The following is a 25638-nucleotide window of genomic DNA, read 5'->3' on the forward strand; positions in this document are numbered from 1 at the left end:
TCAGCCGATATGAATTTAACTTAACTTCAGCCTAATTAAAGAACTGTTTCAAGTTCAGGCTTGCCTTTTAAATTTCTGATTATGCTTGCGTTTTAAGTTATTGGCTTTCAGCCGTATTTAAATTAAAGTGGCTTTCAGTCCCAAAGATTAAAGCTATGTCTTAAAAAAAAATTTTTTTTTGGGCTCTTGTAATGTTTGATCAAATAATAAAGTTGTATGTTCGAGTGTAACTGACAGCCCCTTATTTTGACCCCTTTCCACAATTTATACTATCTGTCCTTGACCTGGTGGTTAAGCAGGGCGTATCAGGGTGTGATCCCCTTATTGTATTTAAGAAAACGGTAAATTCGGAAGAATTTGAATACCATTGTGTACAGCGTAGAGTAGAGCAACAATTCGCGGATGATGACTGTATCAGCATGACAACGCACCCTGTCAAAAAACAGCATCTAGGAGGCAACGGTTTGCAGACAGTAACACGCCTGAAGAGGCTTGTCCTGTCCTGAGATGTGACCTGAACCCAATAGAATACGTAGAAGGGGAGTTAGGACGAGAAATCCGCTCCAGACCGCAACGTCTAACATCAGTACCTTCTCTGATTTCAGCTCTTGAGGACGAAAGGGCTTTCATTCCTCCACAGACATTCAGACACACAATTGAAAGTGCCCCTAGCAGAATTCGAAACGTCGTATAGGTTAAGAGTGGGCACACCCCACATTGATGTTAACTAATACACGTGGGGATACTTTTGAACAGATAACGTGTAATGGAGAAGTGTCGACTGAAGCGAGGACTCACTCCTCTTGTAGAAGCAGACGTCGCGGCGCCAGGCACAGCAGTTGAGGAACCTGCGCAGGTGGCCGTCCTCGCAGACGGCGTAGACGGGCCGCAGCGCGAGCGAGCAGCGCGGAGGGCACGGCCGCAGCAGGTGGTGGGGGCCGCAGTGGTCCAGGTCGATGGACGGGTTCACCTGCCGCCACGGGCCCGGGTCCTCCCCCAGCACGGCGGCCGCCGCACCTGCAGCGACAGAACCACTCACTCCTCTGTTCTCAGAGCCCGACACAAAGTTATTCCACTATCCCACTGGTATGTGTTGTGTACATAGTTCCGCGTAGTCAGCACGTACACAACTTTCCCAATAGAGCGCGCCCCGCTAAGCACAACAGCGGAGGCGCAGCGCTCGTCTGTCTCCGCAATATGATGTGGCGCTGTCTTAGAGACGGACCAAATTCTGCTTCCTCCGATCCGCATATTAATATGTAACGCAGCCAATGAGATTGCTGCTAACGTAGAACCTTTTCTCCTCGCGGATCACACTCGCGCAGTGATACCTGAACGCTCGAGGTATTATAACGAGTGTACAGACCTCCGATTAGTCAGTCTGCATTAGTCTGCATTTGTCTGTACCAGTCTATAGTGAAGTTTCAGTCTGCGCCTAATAAGATTATCATATTCCTGTACATAGCCATGAAGAGAAATGTATAGACACTTTGTCAAGTATCAGAGATGTGAGAATAAGATGAACGTCCCAAGACCCAAGGAACTTCAGATTGTCAACTGTAAATAGTATCCAGATCCAAGTTAGGTTATTTTTATGCTTATTATTTTAATAAATGTGTGTGAAAATTAATCAAGTTCTGTTTAAAGTTGGTCACCGTCAATCTGCTACTCTAAGCGTTCAAGTGGCATTTCTATCGTCTGACCTAACGGCAGAAGATAAACACGCCACGATAAGACCACGAGGCATATTGCTGACACTCGCCTACTTCGTTAGAGCGACAAGTCAAATAATCTGATAGTGTGTGTACCGAAGGTCTTACAGTACGCACACCACACTATGCAAATTATACAGAAGTATTCCTAACAAGCACCCATCGCACCCCCCTTAGATGTAGTTATAAGTTGGCACAGTGGATAGGCCTTGAAAAACTGAACACAGATCAATCGAGAAAACAGGAAGAAGTTGTGTGGAACTTTGAAAAAAATAAGCAAAATATATAAACTGAGTAGTCCATGCACAAGATAGGCAACATCAAGGATAATGTGAGGCCACGAGCACCGTGGTACTGTGGTTAGCGTGAGCAGCTGCGGAACGAGAAGGTCCTTGGTTCAAGTCCTCCCTCGAGTGAGAAGTTTACTTTTTTATTTTCAGACAATTATCAGAGTTCAGGCACTCACACATAATCAACTTCGCTCTCCAAAATTCCAGTATATGTTCAGACTTGCTTTGACATATGCAAGATTTGACGGTATACACACGGAAAAATTTGAAAACGTTAAAAACATATGTTTCGACAGAGCACAGGGAAAGCTGTGCTACTGTGAAACTGTTGCATTCATTTGTTGCAGTTTATGTCACAAACTCTTATGTTTTCATCACTTTTTTGGGAGTGATTATCACATCCACAAGAAAACCTAAATCGGGCAAGGTAGGAGAATCTTTTTACCCATTCGCCAAGTGTACAAGTTAGGTGGGTCGACAACATATTCCTGCCATGTGACTCACATGCCGTCACCAGTGTCTTATAGAATATATCAGTCGTGTTTTCCTGTGGAGGAATCGGTTGACCTATGACCTTGCGATCAAATGTTTTCGGTTGCCATTGGAGAGGCACGTCCTTTCGTCTACTAACCGCACGGTTTTGCGGTGCAGTCGCAAAACACAGACGCTATACTTATTACAGTGAAAAGAGACGTCAATGAACGAACGGAGAGATCATAATTTGCGAAAATAAAGAAAGTAACCCTTTCACTCGACGGAAGACTTGAACCAAGGACCTCTCGTTGCGCAGCTGCTCACGCTAACCACGGGACCACGGTGCTCCTGAGCTTTCACTGTCCTTGATGTTGCCTATCTTGCACATGGACTACTCACTTTGTAGATTTTGCTTATTTTTTCATAATTCCACACAACTTCTTCCTCCCCCCCCCCCCGCCCCCGCCGGCCGAAGTGGCCGTGCGGTTAAAGGCGCTGCAGTCTGGAACCGCAAGACCGCTACGGTCGCAGGTTCGAATCCTGCCTCGGGCATGGATGTTTGTGATGTCCTTAGGTTAGTTAGGTTTAACTAGTTCTAAGTTCTAGGGGACTAATGACCTCAGCAGTTGAGTCCCATAGTGCTCAGCGCCATTTGAACCATCCACACAACTTCTTCCTGTTTTCTCGATTGATCTGTGTTCAGTTTTTCAAGGCCTATCCACTGTGCCAACTTATAACAATCTGAGAGGTGTGCAATGGGGAGGTTCCCTTGTAAGTACCGTGTGGTTGTAATTAAAGTGCAGCTGCTCACGGATGTTCAGTGTCTAAGTAGGCTGTTTAGGTTTTTATGTTGGTAACGCCACGTAGCGCTCTGTATGAAAATCACTGACTGTGCTGTGTGAAGTCTGTGACTGTTTGGTATTGCTAGAATATTCGCTATTGTAGTGTTTGGCAGTTGGATGTGGACAGCGCGTAGCGTTGGGCAGTTGGAGGTGAGCCGCCAGCAGTGGTGGATGTGGAGAGAGAGAGAGATGCCAGAGTTTTGAAAGGTTGCTATAAGCGGACGACCTGACTTGTGTCCGCCAGAAAAAGGAAATTTGTAAAGATGGATGTCATGAATTGATTATATATATATATATATATATATATATATATATATATATATATATATATATATATATATATATATATATATACTCCTGGAAATTGAAATAAGAACACCGTGAATTCATTGTCCCAGGAAGGGGAAACTTTATTGACACATTCCTGGGGTCAGATACATCACATGATCACACTGACAGAACCACAGGCACATAGACACAGGCAACAGAGCATGCACAATGTCGGCACTAGTACAGTGTATATCCACCTTTCGCAGCAATGCAGGCTGCTATTCTCCCATGGAGACGATCGTAGAGATGCTGGATGTAGTCCTGTGGAACGGCTTGCCATGCCATTTCCACCTGGCGCCTCAGTTGGACCAGCGTTCGAGCTGGACGTGCAGACTGCGTGAGACGACGCTTCATCCAGTCCCAAACATGCTCAATGGGGGACAGATCCGGAGATCTTGCTGGCCAGGGTAGTTGACTTACACCTTCTAGAGCACGTTGGGTGGCACGGGATACATGCGGACGTGCATTGTCCTGTTGGAACAGCAAGTTCCCTTGCCGGTCTAGGAATGGTAGAACGATGGGTTCGATGACGGTTTGGATGTACCGTGCACTATTCAGTGTCCCCTCGACGATCACCAGTGGTGTACGGCCAGTGTAGGAGATCGCTCCCCACACCATGATGCCGGGTGTTGGCCCTGTGTGCCTCGGTCGTATGCAGTCTTGATTGTGGCGCTCACCTGCACGGCGCCAAACACGCATACGACCATCATTGGCACCAAGGCAGAAGCGACTCTCATCGCTGAAGACGATACGCCTCCATTCGTCCCTTCATTCACGCCTGTCGCGACACCACTGGAGGCGGGCTGCACGATGTTGGGGCGTGAGCGGAAGACGGCCTAACGGTGTGCGGGACCGTAGCCCAGCTTCATGGAGACGGTTGCGAATGGTCCCCGCCGATACCCCAGGAGCAACAGTGTCCCTAATTTGCTGGGAAGTGGCGGTGCGGTCCCCTACGGCACTGCGTACGATCCTACGGTCTTGGCGTGCATCCGTGCGTCGCTGCGGTCCGGTCCCAGGTCGACGGGCACGTGCACCTTCCGCCGACCACTGGCGACAACATCGATGTACTGTGGAGACCTCACGCCCCACGTGTTGAGCAATTCGGCGGTACGTCCACCCGGCCTCCCGCATGCCCACTATACACCCTCGCTCAAAGTCTGTCAACTGCACATACGGTTCACGTCCACGCTGTCGCGGCATGCTACCAGTGTTAAAGACTGCGATGGAGCTCCGTATGTCACGGCAAACTGGCTGACACTGACGGCGGCGGTGCACAAATGCTGCGCAGCTAGCGCCATTCGACGGCCAACACCGCGGTTCCTGGTGTGTCCGCTGTGCCGCGCGTGTGATCATTGCTTGTACAGCCCTCTCGCAGTGTCCGGAGCAAGTATGGTGGGTCTGACACACCGGTGTCAATGTGTTCTTTTTTCCATTTCCAGGAGTGTATATACACATTATTAAGGTAAATACATTGTTTGTTCTCTATCAAAATCTTTCATTTGCTAACTATGCCTATCAGTAGTTAGTTAGTGCCTTCAGTAGTTTGAATCTTTTATTTAGCTGCCAGTATTGGCGCTTGCTGTATTGCAATGGATCGAGTAAAAAAAAATTGTTCAAATGGCTCTGAGCACTATGGGACTCAACATAGATCGAGTAACGAAGATTTTTGTGAGGTAAGTGAGTCATGAAAGGTATAGGTTATTCTTAGTCAGGGCCATTCTTTTGTAGGGATTATTGAAAGTCAGATTGTGTTGCGCTAAAAATACTGTGTGTTAGTTTAGTGTTGATCAGGATAAGTAAAGAGCGAAATGTCTGAGTACGTTCAGTTCTGCTGAAGCTGTTTGAAAATCAAATAACGTTATGGGTATCCAAGCACAGTAATTCATAAATTTTTCTAAGGGGACGTTTCACTTGCCATTGCCAGTCTACATTTTATATCCTCTCTACTTCGACCATCATCAGTTATTTTGCTCCCAAATTAGCAAAACTCCTTTACTATTTTAATTGTCTCATTTCCTAATCTAATTCCCTCAGCATCACCCGACTTAATTCGACTACATTCCATTATCCTTGTTTTGCTTTTGTTGATGTTCATCTTATACCCTCCTTTCATGGCACTGTCTATTCCGTTCAACTGCTCTTCCTAGTCCTTTGCTGTCACTGACAGAATTAGAATGTCATCGGCGAACCTTAAAGTTTTTATTTCTTCTCCATGGATTTTAATACCTACTCCGAATTTTTCTTTTGTTTCCTTCACTGCTTGCTCAGTATACAGATTGAATAACATCAGGGAGAAGCTACAACCCCGTCTCACTCCCTTCTCAACCACTGCTTCCCTTTCATGTCCCTGGACTCTTATAACTGCCATCTGGTTTCTGTACAAATTGTAAATAGCCTTTCGCTCCCTGTATTTTACCCCTGCCACCTTCAGAATTTGAAAAAAAGTATTCCTGTCAACATTGTCAAAAGCTAGAAACGTAGGTGTGCCTTTTCTTAATCTAGCTTCTAAGAGAACTCGTAGGGTCAGTATTGCCTCACGTGTTCCAATATTTCTACGGAATCCAAACTGATCTTCCCTGAGGTCAGCTTCTACCAGTTTTTCCATTCGTCTGTAAAGAATTCGCGTTAGTATTTTGCAGCTGTGACTTATTAAACTGATAGTTTGGTAATTTTCACATCTGTCAACAGCTGCTTTCTTTGGGATTAGCATTATTATAATCTTCTTGAAGTCTGAGGGTATTTCGCCTGTCTCATACTTTTTGCTCACCAGATGGTAGAGTTTTGTCAGGACTGGCTCTCCCAAGGCTGTCAGTAGTTCTAATGGAATGTTGTCTACTCCCGGGCCCTTGTTTCGACTTAGGTCTTTCAGTGCTCTGTCAAACTCTTCACTCAGTATCTTATCTCCCATTTCCATAATATTGTTCTCAAGTACATCGCCCTTGTATAGACCCTCTATATACTCCTTCCACCTTTCTGCTTTCCCTTCTTTGCTTAGAACTGGGTTTCCATCTGAGCTCTTGATATTCATACAAGTGTTTCTCTTTTCTCCAAAGGTCTCTTTAATTTTCCTGTAGGCAGTATCTATCTTACCCATAGTGAGATAAGCCTCTACATCCTTACATTTGTCCTCTAGCCATGCCTGCTTAGCCATTTTTGAGACGTTTGTATTCCTTGTTGCCTGCTTCATTTACTGCATGTTTATATTTTCTCCTTTCGTCAATTAAATTCAACATTTCTTCTGTTATCCAAAGATTTCTACTAGCCCTCGTCTTTTTACCTACTGGATCCTCTGCTGCCTTCAGTATTTCATCTCTCGAAGCTACCCATCTTCTTCTCACTGCATAACATATTGAATTTGCTCTTCGGTTTCTTTCACAAATCGAAGTTTATGACATGCGGTCGCGCAGTACTGTATCGAGTGACGAGGCACATTTTACACTACAGCGTGCAGTGAATACACAGAACTGCCGAATTTCGGTCTCCCTCAAACCGCACGATGTGCGCTAAGAACTGTTGCACTCGCCATGTATGACTGTGTGGAGTGGATTCACAAGTGCCTTTTTTCTCGGTCCGTTCGTTGCTGAAGAGAATACACCCAGAGTGCCTGTCGGGTTACCCTGACGTCTGCACGTTATCGAGGCTCCTCGTACAGCACGTGATTCCTGGTTTGCAAGAGTGCAACTGTGTTGAAACCTCTGTTTTCATGAAAGATTGGCAGTAACTCACGCCACTTGCCCAGTGAAATATCTGCCGAACGCGTCCTCCCATGAACATGTTATCTACTGAAGTTTTCCTGATGCATGGCTTACAAGATCACGTGATATGAGTCTATGTGAGTTTCGGGTCTGGGAGCATCCAGATGAACGCGTTTACCAGCGACACATTCGGTCCCTACCTGATCTGCAGGTCAGTGTACAGGAACACGTTGCTCAGATTCTACCAAAACTGCTACAAACCACTTTCGATCACATTGTTTTACGTATGCAACACCTCGTTGACGTCTACAGTGGTCATATTGAACAAATTGTGTGAGCGGTGGTTTATAGTAAAAGCAACATTATGCCTTTCTTACTTGTTTCATCTTTTCTGTCCACGTCCTTTCCTAATCCATTCCATATCGAAACATTTCTGTACGTCTTTCTTGCATTCACATCGCCAGTTTTGCACCTGGTGGCCAAAATTGAAACTAATTTTTTGCAGCGTAAATCGGCTCCACATTAACACTCCAGAATATCTACCAACTTTTGCTGTCATGCGATCGTTACAGCCCACACCGGACCTCTGTGAGTAGGAACACTTTAATTATAGCCACCCAGTACATCTGGGTTTTGAGAAACGACTTCGTAGAAACTACAAGCCATACAAAAAATGACACGTATCTATGGACAGAGCACCTCTCCAAGTAGTGATGCATCCAATTAGTTTGCTTTATTCGTAAATTCCATTTAACTACACCAGTCACAATGACCGGCTTATGCTCACTGCCATCTTTAGAGCTCTTACAAAATGGAAAAATATAAATGTGACAGTAATAAGCTACATCTACATCTACTTATCTACTCCTCAGACCACCATATGGTGCATGGCGGAGGGTACTCCGAACCACTACTAGTCATTTTCTTTCCTGTTCCGCTCGCAAACAGACGAGGGAAAAACGTATCTATACTACTCCATATGAGCACTAATTTCTCGTATCTTATCTTCGTGGTCCTTACACGCAATGTATGTTGGCGGCAGTAGAATCGTTCGACAGTCAGCTCCAAATGCATGTTCTCTAATTTTTTTCAGAAGTGTCTCTCGAAAAGAACGTTGCCTTCCGTCCAGCGATTTTCATTTGAGTTCCCGAAGCATCTCCGTGAGACGTACGTATTGTCTGAACCTACCGGTAACAAATCTAGCAACCCGCCTCTGAATTGCATCGATGTCTTCCTTCGGTCCGACCTGATGCGGATCCCGAACACTTGAGTAGTATTCAAGAATAGGTCGCACCAGCGTCCTATATGCGGCCTTCTTTACAGGTGAACCACTCTTTCCTCAAATTCTCCCAATAAACTGAAGCCGGCAAGTCGCCTTCCCTACCACAATTCTTTGCAGCGTTACGCCCAGATGTTTAAACGACTTGCCTGTGTCAAGTAGAACACTAGCAATACTGTATCCTAACATTACAGGTTTGATATTCCACTCATTCGCATTAATTCACATTTTCCACATTTTCCACATTTTCCACATTTTCCACATTTTCCACATTTTCCACATTTTCCACATTTAGGGCTAGCTGCCATTCACCACACAAACTGGAAATTTTGCCAAAGTCGTCTTGTAGCTGCCTACAGTCACTCAACTTCGACACCTTTTCGGACGCTCCGGCATTATCAGTAAACAACCGCAGATTTGCTGCCAACCCTGTCCGCCAAATCATTTATGTAGACAAACAGGAGTCCTATCACACTTCCCCGGGGCACATCTGGCGATACCCTTGTGTCTGACGAACACTCACCGTCGAGCACAACGTACTGGGTTCTATTACCGAAGAAGTCTTCGAGCCAGTCACATATCTGTCAACTTACTCCATATGATCGTGCCTTTGTTAACAGCCTGCAGTGGGGCACCGTCCCAAATGCTTTCCGGACATCTAGAAATATGGAACCTGCCTGTTGCCCTTCGTCCACAGTTCACACTGTATCATGTGAGAAAAGGGCAAGCTGAGTTTCGCACGAGTGATTCTCTCTAAAACGATGTTGATTCGTGGACATAAGCTTCTCAGTCTCAAGAATATTATATTCTAACTGAGAATATGTTCAAGGATTCTGCAGCAAACAGAAGTTAGGGATATTGGTCTGTGTAATTTTGAGGGTCTGTTCTTTTACCCTTCTTATACACTGGAGTCGCCTGCGCCTTTTTTTGTGCTGGATGAGTGATTCACGATAAATGCAAGCTAGGTAAGGAGGCAATATCGTAGAGTGCTCTTTGCAAGATCGAACTGGGATTCCATCTGTATCTGGTGATTTGCTTTCAAATCTTTCACTTGTTTCTCTTCGCCAGGTATGCTTATTACTATGTCGTCCATACGGGAATCTGTCCGGTGTGTGAAAGATTTCTTGAGCGTGAAATTTAAAACTTCGGTTTCGGTTTGCTATCTTCAACTGCCACATCAGACTGGTCAACAAGGTGACTGAATGGAAACCTTAGACCCGCTTAGCGATTTTACGTAAGACCAGGATTTCCTCGGGGTCTCTGCAATGTCTTTTGCTAAGGTCTGACGGTGATAGTTGTACTCCTCGTGCATAGATCTTTTCACAAAAACCAGAATCGCTTGTCATTTGTGCGTTCCCTCTTGAACCGAGAGTGTAACAGCCCCTGTTTCGTCAATATCCTCCGAATTTTGTCATTAAACCATGGTGGGTCTTTTGCATCCTTTATCAACTTACTAGGCATATAACTCTCCAAACCACGATTTACAGTCTGCTTAAACTTTACCCATAATACCTCTATATCCATATTACTGGAACTAAGTGATGCCAATTCACTGTCTAAGTGAGATGCTAATGACTGCTTGTCTGCTCTATGTAGCAGAAACACTCTCCTAGCCATCATGACTCATTTATTACCTTTCGTAATATAGTTGCTACAGTGACATAAGCTAGACATGGGGCTCGACTCAGGGATGTACAAACTGCCCACTGGCGTCACAAACACTCTGCCTCCTCTCGCAGACACCTCCACAAAGAGGTTCCGCTGGAGATGCCTTTGACTGCGCTGTCAGCCGTCGAGACATTTACTGAGACAATTACTGTTTCATGTGTTCACCTCTTACAGAATGTCGTGCAAAAAGGCTTTCTACTAGCAGATTGTATACCGCCTCCAGTTGAAACCTGCCATAATACAGATACACTAAAGGAGAAGAATAAACTTTAGCCATGAGACACTATTTTAATTTCACTTGTTTATTTTTCTCACAATGATGTTTTTTATTTACCTTGTCACGCTAAAAGTTTTTTTTACTAGAAGGATGAATACCACTTTTTATGGGATCGATGACCTCAGCAGTTTGGTCCCATAGGAACTTACCACCACCATCACCACCACCACTTTTTCCGATTTTGCTCTGATTTTAAGCGTATATCTTATTTCCAAATATTGCGTTTTATTTTATATTTATTGCTAGACATACATTTTAACATGTAAAATCATAATTAATGACTAGGAATGTTTTATTTTAAGCTATTGAATCTGAGATACTGATTACTCATGCACCTCAGCACTCGCACCTTCTACTGGCTTTAGCTTGTCCATGTATGGACTCCTCGAGTCTTCACTAGCTCTTGTTGTGAACCTGTACGTACAGTTCAATTCACATTGATACGTGTACCAGAAGACTTAATGGCATGTTATGGCTGTCAGCCATGTTATCTTTTTTATGTCTTCTTAGATATTCTATATATTGAGGCTTCAGCCAGTTGAACTTATTGTCTCATTACTCTCTTTCTATTTTATAACATATCTGATGACGGCTGCAAGCCGAAACCCATCACTGTGAGTTACACGTGGTGTCTCAGGAGGAATTGTCAATATTCTAGAGTATGACGGAAAAGATCGTTCCACGCAAAAAACGACTGAAACTCTACTGTAAACTCTTCGCTTTCCTTACTGTGAGACGTGGTAGAATGGCCCGCGCTAACTGATACGACGATGCAGCAGCGCTGCTCAGCCACTGACGGAGCACTGTTTTGCCAGGATAATTTGACGATTTCAGTAGTGCTGCCAGAAGCGGAGAAATTCGGCACTACTTGAAAGATATTCATTTGCCTCGGAGCGCTGGCAAGGTCAAGCTGCCCCTAGACGCGAAGTATTACTAAAGGTTAATTTCCACCAGGAAGTAACTTCACCAAGTACTTGCTGAGGTGTTTACATCAAAATAAAAACCTACTCAAGTTTACCTCATCAAGTCATTGCGCCAAGTTTATTTCAGGAGCTTGCTGGAAGTCCTTGTTGCAGAAGTACAATTATTCTTAAACACCACAGCAATCGCCACTGTTGTTGCATTATACTTAATGAATAAAAATTGTGACAAACACAAAATTTAAAAAAATTTAAAAAACGGTAGAAGAGTATATATTGATATTACCAAGAAACACAATTCAATTACCTACAATTGGAAGATTTCACTTACATTAAAAACTTTGAGGCTGTCGTATGCAAATTTCGAACACGTCTTGCCTATTGCATAACAAAGTATTCGATAACAGGAAACAAGAATAGGGAGTGGTATCTCAGCAAGAGACTGCCTTTTAATTACTCTTCTGTTTTTGCAAGCAGTATTTACTATGTTTATCACAAATGTAGTGCTTTTACGTTAACGTTAACATTAAAAAATGAGCTAAAATTTATTTTCTCATCTGGTGAAAGTTGTAAGTAGGCTGTTTAGGTTTCTATGTTGGTAACGCCACGTAGCGCTCTATATGAAAATCACTGACTGTGCTGTGTGCAGTCTGTGGCTGGTTTGCATTGTTGTAATTTGCTATTGTAGTTTTGGGCAGTTGGCTGTTAACAGCGCGTAGCGTTGCGCAGTTGGAGGTGAGCCGCCAGCAGCGGTGGATGTGGTGAGAGAGACGGCAGAATTTTAAGAGTGGACAATCTGGACATGTGTGCGCCAGAAAGAGTAAATTTGTAATACTGGATATCATGAACTGATTATATATATATTATGACTTTTGAACACTTAAGGTAAATACAGTGTTTGTTCTTTATCAAAATCTTTCATTTGCTAACTATGCCTGTCAGTGGTTAGAATCCTTTATTCAGCTGGCAGTATTGGCGCTCGCTGTATTGCGGTAGTTTCAGTAACGAAGATTTTTGTGAGGTAAGTCATTCATGAAAGGTATAGGTTATCATTGGTCAGGGCAATTCTTTTGTAGGGATTTTTGAAAGTCAGATTGCGTTGCGCTAAAAATATTGTGTGTCAGTTTAAGCACAGTCATTTATAATTTTTCTAAGGGGACGTTTCAAAGTAATTAATTGGTAAATTCATTTCGCACTTCCTTTGCTGGTGGTGCCAATTATAAGTGTTCAGGGGTTCCAGTGCTACATTTGTTTCGGTTTATCTGTCTTTGTGACATTCTCCTTTTCGGCACTGGTACTTCCGCACCGATACTGAACACACATCTTTTGTAAGGTTGAGAAAACCTTCGACGAAGTGCCATATTCGGCCAGCACATGCAGAAAGATGTAAGGAACTAAAAGAATTTTCACCCTGCAGCGGAGTGTGCGCTGATTTAAAACTTCGTGACTGTGTCCCGGTCGCGGCGGACTCGAACATGGGAACTCGGTTTGGCACACAGTTTTAATTTGGCATGAAGTTTCATACAAGAAACTGTTTCCACTAATTTGCAAACTTCAAGTTGACGAAAATAGCGGGTCGTCGACAGGAGGGGGCAGTGAGGGTGGGGGATGGGGGATTGCATATATAGTGGTTCATAATATTCCACCCAATTCTGTAATTGCATGAGTAGTGCGTCACACCTCAGCAGAAATGTGATTTCAGTATTACGATTTCAGAGTGGTTGCGAGACAGGCAAATAAACTGCAAACGACTCAATGGAGAAGGATGAACTCTTACCTAAAATAAAGAAAAACAAACCAGTGAAAGTGTACGTCGTGGACAAAATCGCTGAGCGCAGAGGCCACAAGTCGTCCGTTTACCGCCCCACAACTGCGATCTAAATCCCACAGAATTGCCACGGGCCAAAATAAAACACAATTTCAAGGAAAAAAATGCCACAGGAGTCGGAGAAAAGACTGCAGAATGCTGCTACTAATGCTGCTTTTCTTTCAGTTACTGCACAGGACTGACAAGGTTACTGCAGGAAAGTGTAGCAGCTGGAGCCAGAGTACTGGACACGAGATGGCATAAGGGAAAAGGGCGTCAGTGAAGTTATCATCAATACCACACTCTCAAGCGATGATGATGACCTTGAATCAAAGACAAATGACAGTGATCTTTAGCGAACATCATTCTGACAATTCTACCAAGCACAGTTAATTACACTTCGTAAACTTTACTGCTGTGCTGTGTTTCATAAATGCAATGTTCAAACACATTCAAAAATCAGTTTTTGACTTTAGATTCAGCGTCGTAGTTGTATATCCATGTACTTTAATTTTTCATGGTGGCAGAAGGAACAAGACTTTTTGTCAGGTGAATACAGGGTTATAAATACAAAATCAAATAGGGGTAATGCAGGAGTAGGTTTAATAACGAATAAAAAAATAGGAGTGCGGGTAAGCTACTACAAACAGCTTAGTGAACGCATTATTGTAGCCAAGATAGACACGAAGCCCACGCCTACTGCAGTAGTACAAGTTTATATGCCAACTAGCTCTGCAGATGAAGAAATTGAAGAAATGTATGAGGAGATAAAAGAAATTATTCAAATAGCGAAGGGAGATGAAAATTTAATAGTCATGGGTGACTGGAATTCGGTAGTAGGAAAAGGAAGAGAAGGAAACGTAGTACGTGATTATGGATTGGGGTGAAGAAATGAAAGAGGGAGCCGCCTGGTAGAATTTTGCATAGAGCATAACTTAATCATAGCTAACACTTAATTCAAGAATCACAAAAGAACGTTCTATACATGGAAGAAGCCTGAAGATACTGACAGGTTTCAGATAGATTATATAATGGTAAGACAGAGTTTTAGGAAGCAGGTTTTAAATTGTAAGACATTTCCAGGGGCAGATGTGGACTCTGACAACAATCTATTGGTTATGAACCGTAGATTGAAACTGAAGAAACTACAAGAAGGTGGGAATTTAAGGAGATGGGACCTGGATAAACTGACTAAACCAGAGGTTGTACAGAGTTTCAGGGAGAGTATAATGGAAAAATTGACAGGGATGGGGGAAAGAAGTACAGTAGAAGAAGAATGGGTAGCTTTGAGGGATGAAGTAGTGAAGGCAGCAGAGGATCAAGCAGGTAAAAAGACGAGGGCTGGTAGAAATCCTTGGGTAAAAGAAAAAATATTGAATTTAACTGACGAAAGGAGAAAATATAAAAATGCAATAAATGAAGCAGGCAAAAAGGAATACAAACGTCTCAAAAATGAGATCGACAGGAAGTGCAAAATGGCTAAGCAGGCATGGCTAGAGGACAAATGTAGGGATGTAGAGACTTATCTCACTAAGGGTAACATAGATACTGCCTACAGGAAAATTAAAGAGACATTTGTAGAAAAGAGAACCACTTATATGAATATCGAGATCTCAGATGGAAACCCAGTTCTAAGCAAAGAAGGGAAAGCAGAAAGGTGGAAGGAGTATATAGAGGGTCTATACAAGGGTGATGTACTTGAGGACAGTATTATGGAAAATGAAGAGGATGTAGATAAAGATGAAATGGGAGATACGATATTGCGTGAAGAGTTTGACAGAGCTCTGAAAGACCTAAGTCGAAACAAGACCCCGGGAGTAGATAACATTCCATTAGAACTACTGACAGCCTAGAGAGAGCCAGTCCTGACAAAACTCTACCATCTGGTGGGCAAAATGTATGAGACTGGCGAAATACCGTCAGACTTCAAGAAGAATATAATAATTCCAATCCCAAAGAAAGCAGGTGTTGACAGATGGGAAAATTACCGAAGTATCAGTTCAATAAGTCACAGCTGCAAAATACTAACGCGAATTTTTTACAGACGAATGGAAAAACTGGTAGAAGCCGACCTCGGAGAGGATCAGTTTGGATTCTGTAGAAATATTGGAAAACGTGAGGCAATACTGACCCTACGACTCACCTTAGAAGAAAGATTAAGGAAAGGCAAACCTACGTTTCTAACATTTGTAGACTTAGAGAAAGCTTTTGACAATGTTGACTGGAATACTCTTTTTCAAATTCTGAAGGTGGCAGGAGTAAAATACAGGGAGCGAAAGGCTATTTACAATTTGTACAGAAACCAGATAGCAGTTATAAGAGTCGTGGGACATGAAAGGGAAGCAGTGGTTGGGAAGGGAGTAAGACAGGGTTGTAGCCTCTCCCCGATGTTATTCAATCTGTATATTGAGCAAGCAGTATAGGAAACAAAAGAAAAATTCGGAGTAGGTATTAGAATCCATGGAGAAGAAATAAAAACTTTGAGGTTCGCCGATGACATTGTAATTCTGTCAGAGACAGCAAAGGACCTGGAAGAACAGTTGAACGGAATGGACAGTGTCTTGAAAGGAGGATATAAGAAGAACATCAACAAAAGCAAAACGAGGATAATGGAATGTAGTCGAATTAAGTCGGGTGATGCTGAGGGAATTAGATTAGTAAATGAGACACTTAAAGTAGTAAAGGAGTTTTGCTATTTGGGGAGCAAAAAACTGATGATGGTCGAAGGAGAGAGGATATAAAATAGACTGGCAATGCAAGGAAAGCATTTCTGAAGAAGAGGAATTTATTAACATCAAGTATAGATTTAAGTGTCAGGAAGTCGTTTCTGAAAGTATTTGTATGGAGTGTACCCATGTATGGAAGTGAAACGTGGACGATAAATAGTTTGGACAAGAAGAGTATAGAAGCTTTCGAAATGTGGTGTTACAGAAGAGGCCGGCCGTTGTGGCCGAGCGGTTCTAGGCGCTTCAGTCCGGAACCGCGCGACTGTTACGGTCGCAGGTTCGAATCCTGCCTTGGGTATGGATGTGTGTGATGTCCTTAGGTTAGTTAGGTTTAAGTAGTTCTAAGTTCTAGGGGACTGATGACCTCAGATGTTGAGTCCCATAGTGCTCAGAACCGCTACTGAAGAATGCTGAAGATTAGATGGGTAGATCACGTAAATAATGAGGAGGTATTGAATAGGATTGGGGAGAAGAGGAGTTTGTGGCACAACTTGACTAGAAGAAGGGATCGGTTGGTAGGACATGTTCTGAGGCATCAAGGGATCACCAATTTAGTATTGGAGGGCAGCGTAGAGGGTAAAAATCATAGAGGGAGACCAAGAGATGAATGCACTAAGCAGATTCAGAAGGATGTAGATTGCAGTAGGTACTGGGAGATGAAACAGCTTGCACACGATAGAGTAGCATGGGGAGCTGCATCAAACCAGTCTCGGGACTGAAGACCAGAACAATAGCTGCGGTAGATGAATAATACATAAGTTGCAGGTAAAACTCTCGAGCATGAATATTCAGTAAATTAGTGTGACTTAAGAGGGCAACATTCACGCGAGTGCCACCTGTGACTTCGTGTTAAGCGCCGAACGCGTGTGGTGGTGGCAGGACTGTGACAAGCAGCCGACGCTGCTTTCCCCCTACCGTTCCTGTCCCCTCGCCAGCGGTTATTTGGGGGCAGCTACCGTACCAATCGTGAAATTATCGTGGTTATTCTTCCTGTTTTGCTGTCCCTCTTAACTCATATCGAGAGAGCGAATATCGCAGTAGACTAACCTGGGACAGCTCTATCGAATGGGCGCGGAATAGTCCGCTTCAAAAATGATTTTGTTTGTAACAGGAAATAAATCGACGATTTCCGTTGGCAATGGACGTCGCATGAAGCTTGTGATGAGCGCTGTCGGTTTTGGATGGCTCTATCGACTTTTTGCAGAACCGAATTTGCAAATATCTGCCGAAACATAACAGGAAATGTGCCTGACGACCCTCAGAACAGACATCCGGTATATTTACCATTGCCACAGAGCTGCGGGCCACTCAAGTCCATCACCACGACTCTCCAGGTGCCATTCGATTTAAGATAACCTCGCCAGAAAATGCGAGTGGTCTAGCGTGTCTTGTTCCAGTAGAATGAATCAGACACTGATGCAGTCTACGCACGTAGGCAAAATGACTCTGGGCAATTTAAGTGTTAAAGGGATTTGAATCGAGCCTTTACATGAACATTTTCTTTCCATTTGAACAACTTCGTCTTGTATACAGGGGTTGGCTGGGGGGGGGGGGGGTTGGGGTTGTTTGGGGGAGGAGACCAGACAGCGAGGTCATCGGTCTCATCGGAATAGGGAAGGATGGGGAAGGAATTCAGCCGGCCGGAGTGGCCGAGCGGTTCTAGGCGCTACAGTCTGGAACCGCGCGACAGCTACAGTCGCAGGTTCGAATCCTGTCTCGGGCATGGATGTGTGTTATGTCCTTACGTTAGTTAGGTTTAAGTAACTCTAAGTTCTAGGGGATTGATAACCTCAGAAGTTAAGTCCCATAGTGCTCAGAGCCATTTGAACCATGTTTGAAGGAATTCGGCCGTGCCCCTTCAAAGGAACCATTCAGGTATTTGCCTGGAGCGATTTAGAGAAATCACGGAAAACCTAAATCAGGATGGCCGGACGCTTTCTAATTAGGTCTGGTGACTACAATTGTAAGTAGGCTGTTTATGTTTTCTTTATGTAAGTTTGCTGTTTATGTTTTTTATTGGCAACGTTACGTAGCGCTCTCTATATGAAAATCACTGGCTGTGCTGTGTGCACTATGTAAGTAGGCTGTTTATGTTTTCTTTATGTAAGTTTGCTGTTTATGTTTTTTATTGGCAACGTTACGTAGCGCTCTCTATATGAAAATCACTGGCTGTGCTGTGTGCAGTATGTGGCTAGTTTGCATTGTTGTCTGCCATTATTGTCATGAACTGCTATAGCTGGATGCGAACAGCGCGTAGCGCTGGGCAGTTGGAGGTGAGCCGCCAGCAGTGGTGGACGTGGGGAGAGAGATGGCGGAGTTTTGATAATCTGTAAGACTGAATGTCAATTATGAATATTAAGGTAAATACATTGTTTGTTCTCTATTAATATCTTTCATTTGCTAACTATCCCTATCAGTAGTTAGTACCTTCAGTGGTTTGAATCTTTTATTTAGCTGGCAGTAGTGGCGCTCGCTGTTTTGCAGTAGCTTGAGTAGCGAAGATTTTTGTGAGGTAAGTGATTTGTAAAAGGTATAGGTTAAAGTTAGTCAGGGCCATTGTTTTGTAGGGGTTATTGAAAGTCAGATTGCGTTGCGCTAAATAATATTGTGTGTCAGGTTAAGCACAGGCTTGTATAATTGTTCTAAGTGGACGTTTCACATGTAAAATTGTTCAAAGGGGACGTTTCATATGTCGACCCTTAGCCTAGGATACCTCACTGGAATCTTCTGATTTTTTTCTTGTAGTTTGTGTATTTAGTGTAGCTTTTGTTTATTGCTAGCGCGTAATTGTAGAGAGAATCTCCTTTGTAGTTGCAGTCTTTCATTGTTGTACAGTAAAACAGTTGTGGCATGCATGTAGCTTTGCGCCAAGTATTTCGCTGCTGCAATTAACTAGATATTATTTTCAGTGCTATGTTAATGTGTTCTCTTGTTTTTGCTATTCAAGTTGTGCTTTTCTCTGTTGTCGTGTGAAATATTGTGACAATAATGGCGTGTGAAAAACGTAACACTAGGCTCCAAACTAAATTGAGAAATAATAGTGACGACGAGCGTAGCTTATCAGCACCACTGGGTAGTGAATTAACTAATATTCAAAGTAGTAATTTGGTAACTGTGCATAGGGAAATGGAGCGGGCGTCAGACAATGGCGTAGGCAGTGAAACAGGTAGTGAACAGGGAAGCATTGTCGATCGATCGGTCGGCAACAGCTCGCCTCAGGAATCCGAAATGATAGGACACAATTTTGCAAATACTGTAGATTCAGGTTTTGCGTCCTCACCGTTTTCTCAAATGAGTCAAGACACATTTTCCGCTTGTCAAAATGTGAATGTTGCCGGTGCAAATTCACTGCCGAAAAGCACTGAGGAACATGTTTCAGACACCAGTGCATTGTTATTACAGTTAATGCAACAAATGGGACAAAGGCTACAAAAGTTAGACACAACGCTTGAACAAAATCAGAAACAAATGGGACAGAATCTTCAAAAGTTAGACACAATGGAACAAAATCAGAGACAAACACAGCAAAAGCTTCAAAAGTTAGACACAATGGAACAAAAGCTTCAAAAGTTAGACTCAGTGGAACATATGCTTGAACAAACACGTGAAGATTTAACTACTGAGTTACATAAAATAGAATCGAAATGTTAGAAAGTCTGTAATGACGTAAAAACACAAATTTGTGAGCATTTCCAACCTATTTTTTCGCGTCATGAGAATGTATTACAGAATCACGAAGCAGCCATAAAAGAACTGCAAACCATTGTTCATGAAAATCATGAGACCTTGTGGGCTAAAATTGACTCAGTTGCATCTACCGATTCGGTTACGCAACTGGCAAAAACTCAGGAAAACTTAAAGAACACAGTAGATTCGATTTCAACACAAATGGACACTCTGAAACTTGGTTCAGAAAAACACACTGAGGAAATGTGTTCACTATCGGAGAAAGTAGCTGAACTTTCGGATCAGGTCACTAACTTATCTACAAAGGTAGATGATGATCTGAATGACACAAGACCCGTAGCCTTCACTGACACAGAAGACTATGAACAAATAAGAAAATTCAAACAAAATCAAAATCAAATTAATACACAGTATAAAAGAGAAATCCGGGAAGTACAAGATCAGTTGACGCAGGTGATACAAGAATTACGTGTTTCAGAGGACACTCGCGCCCCAATACTGGAAGAGGGACATAGAAATACGGAAAAGCCACAATATAATAACACAGAGCATTTCGGTAATTATGAAAGAAATTGGCAAGGTACACCGAATTTTGAGATGGAACCGCCGAAACGACGTGACAATGACCGACATGCTACTCGCCGACACGATGATTTTGACTATAAGCTGTTCATTACTACACGTAAATTCAAAACATTTAAGAATTCTGGCAACAACATTCATCCACAAGCGTGGCTCCATCAATTCTCTCATTGTTTTCCTCCCAACTGGTCATTAGAACACAGATTAGAATTTATGTGTGGCTACTTGGAGAATGAACCAGCTGTAAGAATGCGATTGGTCATTCACGATTGCCACAGTGAAGGAGAATTTTACCATGCCTTCCTCTCAGCATATTGGTCTCAAGCTACACAAGACCGCGTAAAACATAGCATCATGATGATGAAACACTTTGAACAATCTGAATTTTCCAGTCTTGTCAAATATTTTGAAGACATGTTGCACAAGAATCAGTACCTATCAAACCCATACAGCCCCTCAGAACTCATCCGCATTTGCTTAATCAAACTGCCTGAACATTTACGACACATTATTTTGGCAGGACGTTGCAAAGACGACATTGAAGCTTTTCAGGGACTGTTACAAGAACTGGAAATTGACACAGACAGTCGTGGGATGCGAAAACAGGAAATCAATCACTACAGGTCACATCCGTCACAATTCCGTGACGACAGAAATAATAACTGGACACGACAAGTCTATTCTTACAACGCAAATCGTGACCAAAACAGACACCACCCGTATGACAACCGTTGGCAGAGTAGTAATAATTACAGGGAAAGATCACCTCTCCGCAGTAATGACTATCACAGAGACAATCAGAGAAACAGACAATATGGGAACCAAAATAACTATTATCAAGGGAGACAGAATAACTTTAGACGCAACGGTCCAGCGCGTAGTTACGATTCAAGGAGAAATTCTCCACCACGTGACCGACAAGAAAGAAACTATGGAATCTACCGACATGACGACAGACGATATGATCGTAACGACAGACCTGAATTGCATCAGAACTGGCGAGATTTAAACAGAGCAGAGCACTCTCGTCACGATGAATTTGTAAAAGTTAGGTCTCCAAATCCCAATAACGACGCGCGCCAACAAAGAGACAATAGGCGATGACTCACACCACTGGCAGCCACAAGACGTACTTATGAAACTGACGACGCAGCTGCCGTAGCTAGTAATTACGTAAAAATGGAAGACATTAGGGACATCTTACTCCAGGAACACGACGTAAAACATAACAACATTGCATATCCTGTGATTCATATTACTGTAAATGACGTAAAATTTACGGCAGTACTTGACTCTGGCAGTCCCATTTCAGTAATTAGCGAAACAGCTTTTAGCAAATGCAACAAAGCGAACGATTGCCCCACACTTCCGTTACGTAAGATTAAATTACAAGGTGCAATCTTTGGAAAAAGTGTAGATGTACGCCAACAAACCAACTTAGAATTCTTTTGTCAAAGCCACAGCTTCTCTATGAACTTCCTTATTGTTCCATTATTGTCGACGGAAATTATACTGGGAGTAGACTTTTTGAATGAATATAAAGCAATCTTAAGCTTTCACGATGCTGAAATAAGTTTAGAGAAAGAAGGTAAGTCAATAGCTTTGAAATTTGAAGACTGGCTCTCAAACCATGATGAGGAAATTAATCGGCTTTACCTTCTGTTAGATAACAGTTCGGAATTTTCTACGGAACTAGACACTAACAATCACTCTGCAAGTACTGACAGGGATGACATCGACGGCATATTTGAAATTAATGAGTTAATTCAGAATAAAATTCAAACAATTGAGAATTGTAATGACACTGATAGGCAGGACCTTTTTGAGATTTTACAAGCACATTCCACAGTTTTTACTCACAAAACAGGAACAATCAAGGGATTTCAATACCAATTTCGTGTTCGTGAGCATACTAAATTTTGTGTAAGACCATACGTAATTCCAGCACATTATAGGGACCGTGTTAGAACAGAAATACAATCTATGCTTGACGAGGGCATTATTGAGCCTGCAGTAAGCTCATACAACAATCCGTTACATGTTGTTGAGAAGAAAAATGGATCGATCAGACTTGTCTTAGATTCGAGACAAATCAATACTATCATTATTCCTGAAACAGACAGGCCGCAGACGATGGAAGAACTTCTTCAAAATTTTAATGGTGTAAAAGTGTTGTCTTCCATTGATCTCAGATCCAGCTTTTATCAGATCGAACTACATCCAGAATGTAGAAAATACACAGCTTTCCTTTGTTTCGGCGTTTGTTATCAGTTTCGGAAACTTCCTTTTGGTTTGAACATTTCTTCAGCAGCATTCATTCGCGGGTTAAATTCCATATTACCTGAGTTCTTAAAACGTCACATCACCTTATATGTGGACGATATTCTAATAGCAGAAGCCTCATGGGAACAACATAACCGCATCCTCAACAGTTTGTTACGTACTTTTGCAGAATCTGGAATTACAGTTAACTTGGAAAAGTCTGAATTCGGTAGGTCAAAGGTGAAGTTTTTAGGACATATTATTTCTTCTGAAGGCATTCAGCCGGATCCTGAAAAGTTAGAAGCAATCAGAGCCATTCCAGTTCCATCCACAAAAAGACAAGTCCGCAGTTTTCTAGGTCTCGTAAATTTTTACCGTCGTTTTCTGAATATGCAAATTCTTGTTACACCAAAACTTTGTTCTCTCACTGGAAAAAATACTATTTGGAACTGGGACGAACAAGCACAGTTGGAATTCAATTCTTTGAAAGAAGCGTTACTTCACGCGCCAATACTAGCTCATCCAGATCTGTCACAAGATTTCTGCCTTAGCACGGATTCTTCTAAAGTCGGTCTTGGTGCCCATTTATTTCAAGAAGACATAGAAAATGACACTACCATACAGAAAACCATTGCTTTTGCTAGCCGAGTGCTAACAAAATCTGAAAAAAATTATTCCGTTACTGAATTAGAAGCTTTAGCTATCGTTTGGGCATTTAACAAATTCCGTTTCTTTCTTTCTGGTAAGCACGTAAAAGTATACAGTGATCATCGTGCATTACAATTTCTTATGTCTTCAAAATTAAATCATGACAGGTTAAAACGTTGGGCATTGTTTCTGCAAGAATTCCGCTTCACAATAGTCTACATTCCCGGCAAGGAGAACATTGTTGCGGACGCACTGTCACGCGCACCGGCTGGCCTTGAGAAAAGTAACACAGAAGGCAACCTCGAGAAAAATTTCAGTATTCTTTACATTCAGAAAGTCGCCTTTGAAAACTTCATCACCACATCTTTAAAGGACATTGCTCATGAACAAGATAAAGATCCGATTTGGAAAGACATCAAAAGTAAATGGCATGAAAAGACACAGACTCAGATTCGGCATTATTACCTGGTTAGAAACAACATACTCTTCAAACGCTGCACTGTTGATGACAAGCTATGGGTACTTTGCATTCCAGACGATTTTGTTAATAAGCTCATTTGGTACATTCATTTCAGCTTCGCACATTTTGGCCCACGAAAATGTTATCATATTCTTCGAACGACTTGTTATTTTAACAATATGGAAAAGAGAATTCGAAGAGTCTTGTCTATTTGTAAACTTTGTCAAAAGGCGAAACCATCTACTATCTCACATCGTGCCCCGTTGTTTCCAATCATTCCTTCCAAATTAAAAGAATTTGCTGCTGTTGATCTCTTGGGACCCCTTGTCACAACATCGAATGGATTTTCGTACGTTCTAGTCGCTGTTGAACTTACTTCAAAATTTGTTTCTTTCACTCCGTTACGTAAAGCCACTGGACGGTCTGTATCCAACGCCTTTGTTAAAAATTTCTTACGTGAAGTTGGACACGTTAGTAAAGTCATTTCAGATAACGGAGCGCAATTCAGATCTGCTGTTTGGTCACGCATGCTTCGGAATCATAAAATCAAACCTGTTTTTATTTCATTGTATTCACCACATTGTAACCCGTCTGAACGGATTATGAAAGAAATCAATAAGCTTTGCAGACTTTATTGTCACAGAAAGCATCAGCATTGGGACAGATATTTACACTTATTTCAAAATGTGCTGAATGAAATGCCTCATGATTCCACTGCTTTACCACCTACTCTTGTACTGAAGAATGTAGAACCTCCGAACAGAATCAGAGAGCTTGTACCTTTCCCGAATACACGTAAACTTCGACACAAAGACATAATTGATTTGGCTCTAAAAAATATAAAATCTGCAGCAGACAAAAGGAGAAAACTACACGGTAAAGCAAATTCAAAGAAATTATATATTGGTCAGAAAGTTCTCATTAAAGCTCATTCATTGTCACATAAGAAGAAACACTTGAGTCACAAATTCTTTCTAGTTTACAATGGACCTTACAGAATCCGACGTATACCACATGATAATTGCGTTGAAGTTGAAACTCTGCGTACTAGGAAGAGTAAAGGTTTACACCACATTTCTCATGTAAAACCATTTATTGACAGATAATCTGCTTTTTAACTTAGTCTTTGCAATTTTCACTTCACGCTACTTGTACAATTTGTCAGAGTTAAGAAACTGTTAACATGCAACATTTTGGTTTGCTTACGAGTGGATTCTGGATTTGAGGTGCTTTCTGTGAAATGCCAGATGACACAGTGGTTGGTTTGTGTGACAGCTACACGATTATATCACGACGTTACTAATGAGTGACAATTTACAATGTTGCTTTTGCGGTGTATCTGTTTGATATCTGCACAGTTTTTCTGAATTCTTCTGTAAAGTAAAACATGTTTTAGTGGTGACTTTTGTGCTATTGCTACAAGGAGACAGCCTTTTCTGTAGCACAACAATACGTTACAGCACAGTACTTTCTTCATCACGGCAATAATCGTAATAAGTATGATATCTATACGCAAAGCATTTCACTTTGTTTATCATGAGGTAAGTACATTGGCTTCTGCTGAACTTAGCTTTTGGAGGACGATAACTACGACACTTCCCAGAGATTATCTTACAGCAAGACGCATATTTAGCGCTACAGGACACGTACTTGAGTGATTAATTTTGTACTTAAAACATTTATTTTTAGAGATTTTTGAATTACAAAGAAAGTTTTTCGTGATACATTTCAATTCATTGCTGTAAGCTGTAATACCTGAGGATACAATTACAATAAACCTCAGGGGGGTACACGCCTACTTTGTGTACCATGTGTTTGGCAAGCACAAGGAGCCCTAGCTAATATGGTATTTGCTTATACAACTTTACACATCGGTACCATATTTCTCTAACACATAAATTACACACCTATCTGATCATTTAACAGAGAAACAAACATCCTTTTACTACGTCAGTGACACATGTTTACGCAATTACAGA

General features: G+C 42.2%; 1 protein-coding gene across 1 annotated transcript in view; it reads right to left on the bottom strand.

The window, feature by feature from the left end:
• Window positions 1-25638, bottom strand: part of LOC126188793 (uncharacterized) — a 56725-nt gene that overhangs the window by 17625 nt on the left and 13462 nt on the right. The window contains exon 2 of the mRNA XM_049930407.1: window positions 799-1017. Coding sequence (XP_049786364.1) covers window positions 799-1017 — 219 coding nt within the window. The remainder of the gene's footprint in view (window positions 1-798; window positions 1018-25638) is intronic.

The sequence above is a fragment of the Schistocerca cancellata genome, chromosome 5 (genome assembly GCF_023864275.1).
Source record: "Schistocerca cancellata isolate TAMUIC-IGC-003103 chromosome 5, iqSchCanc2.1, whole genome shotgun sequence".
In the NCBI taxonomy this organism is placed as follows: domain Eukaryota; kingdom Metazoa; phylum Arthropoda; class Insecta; order Orthoptera; family Acrididae; genus Schistocerca; species Schistocerca cancellata.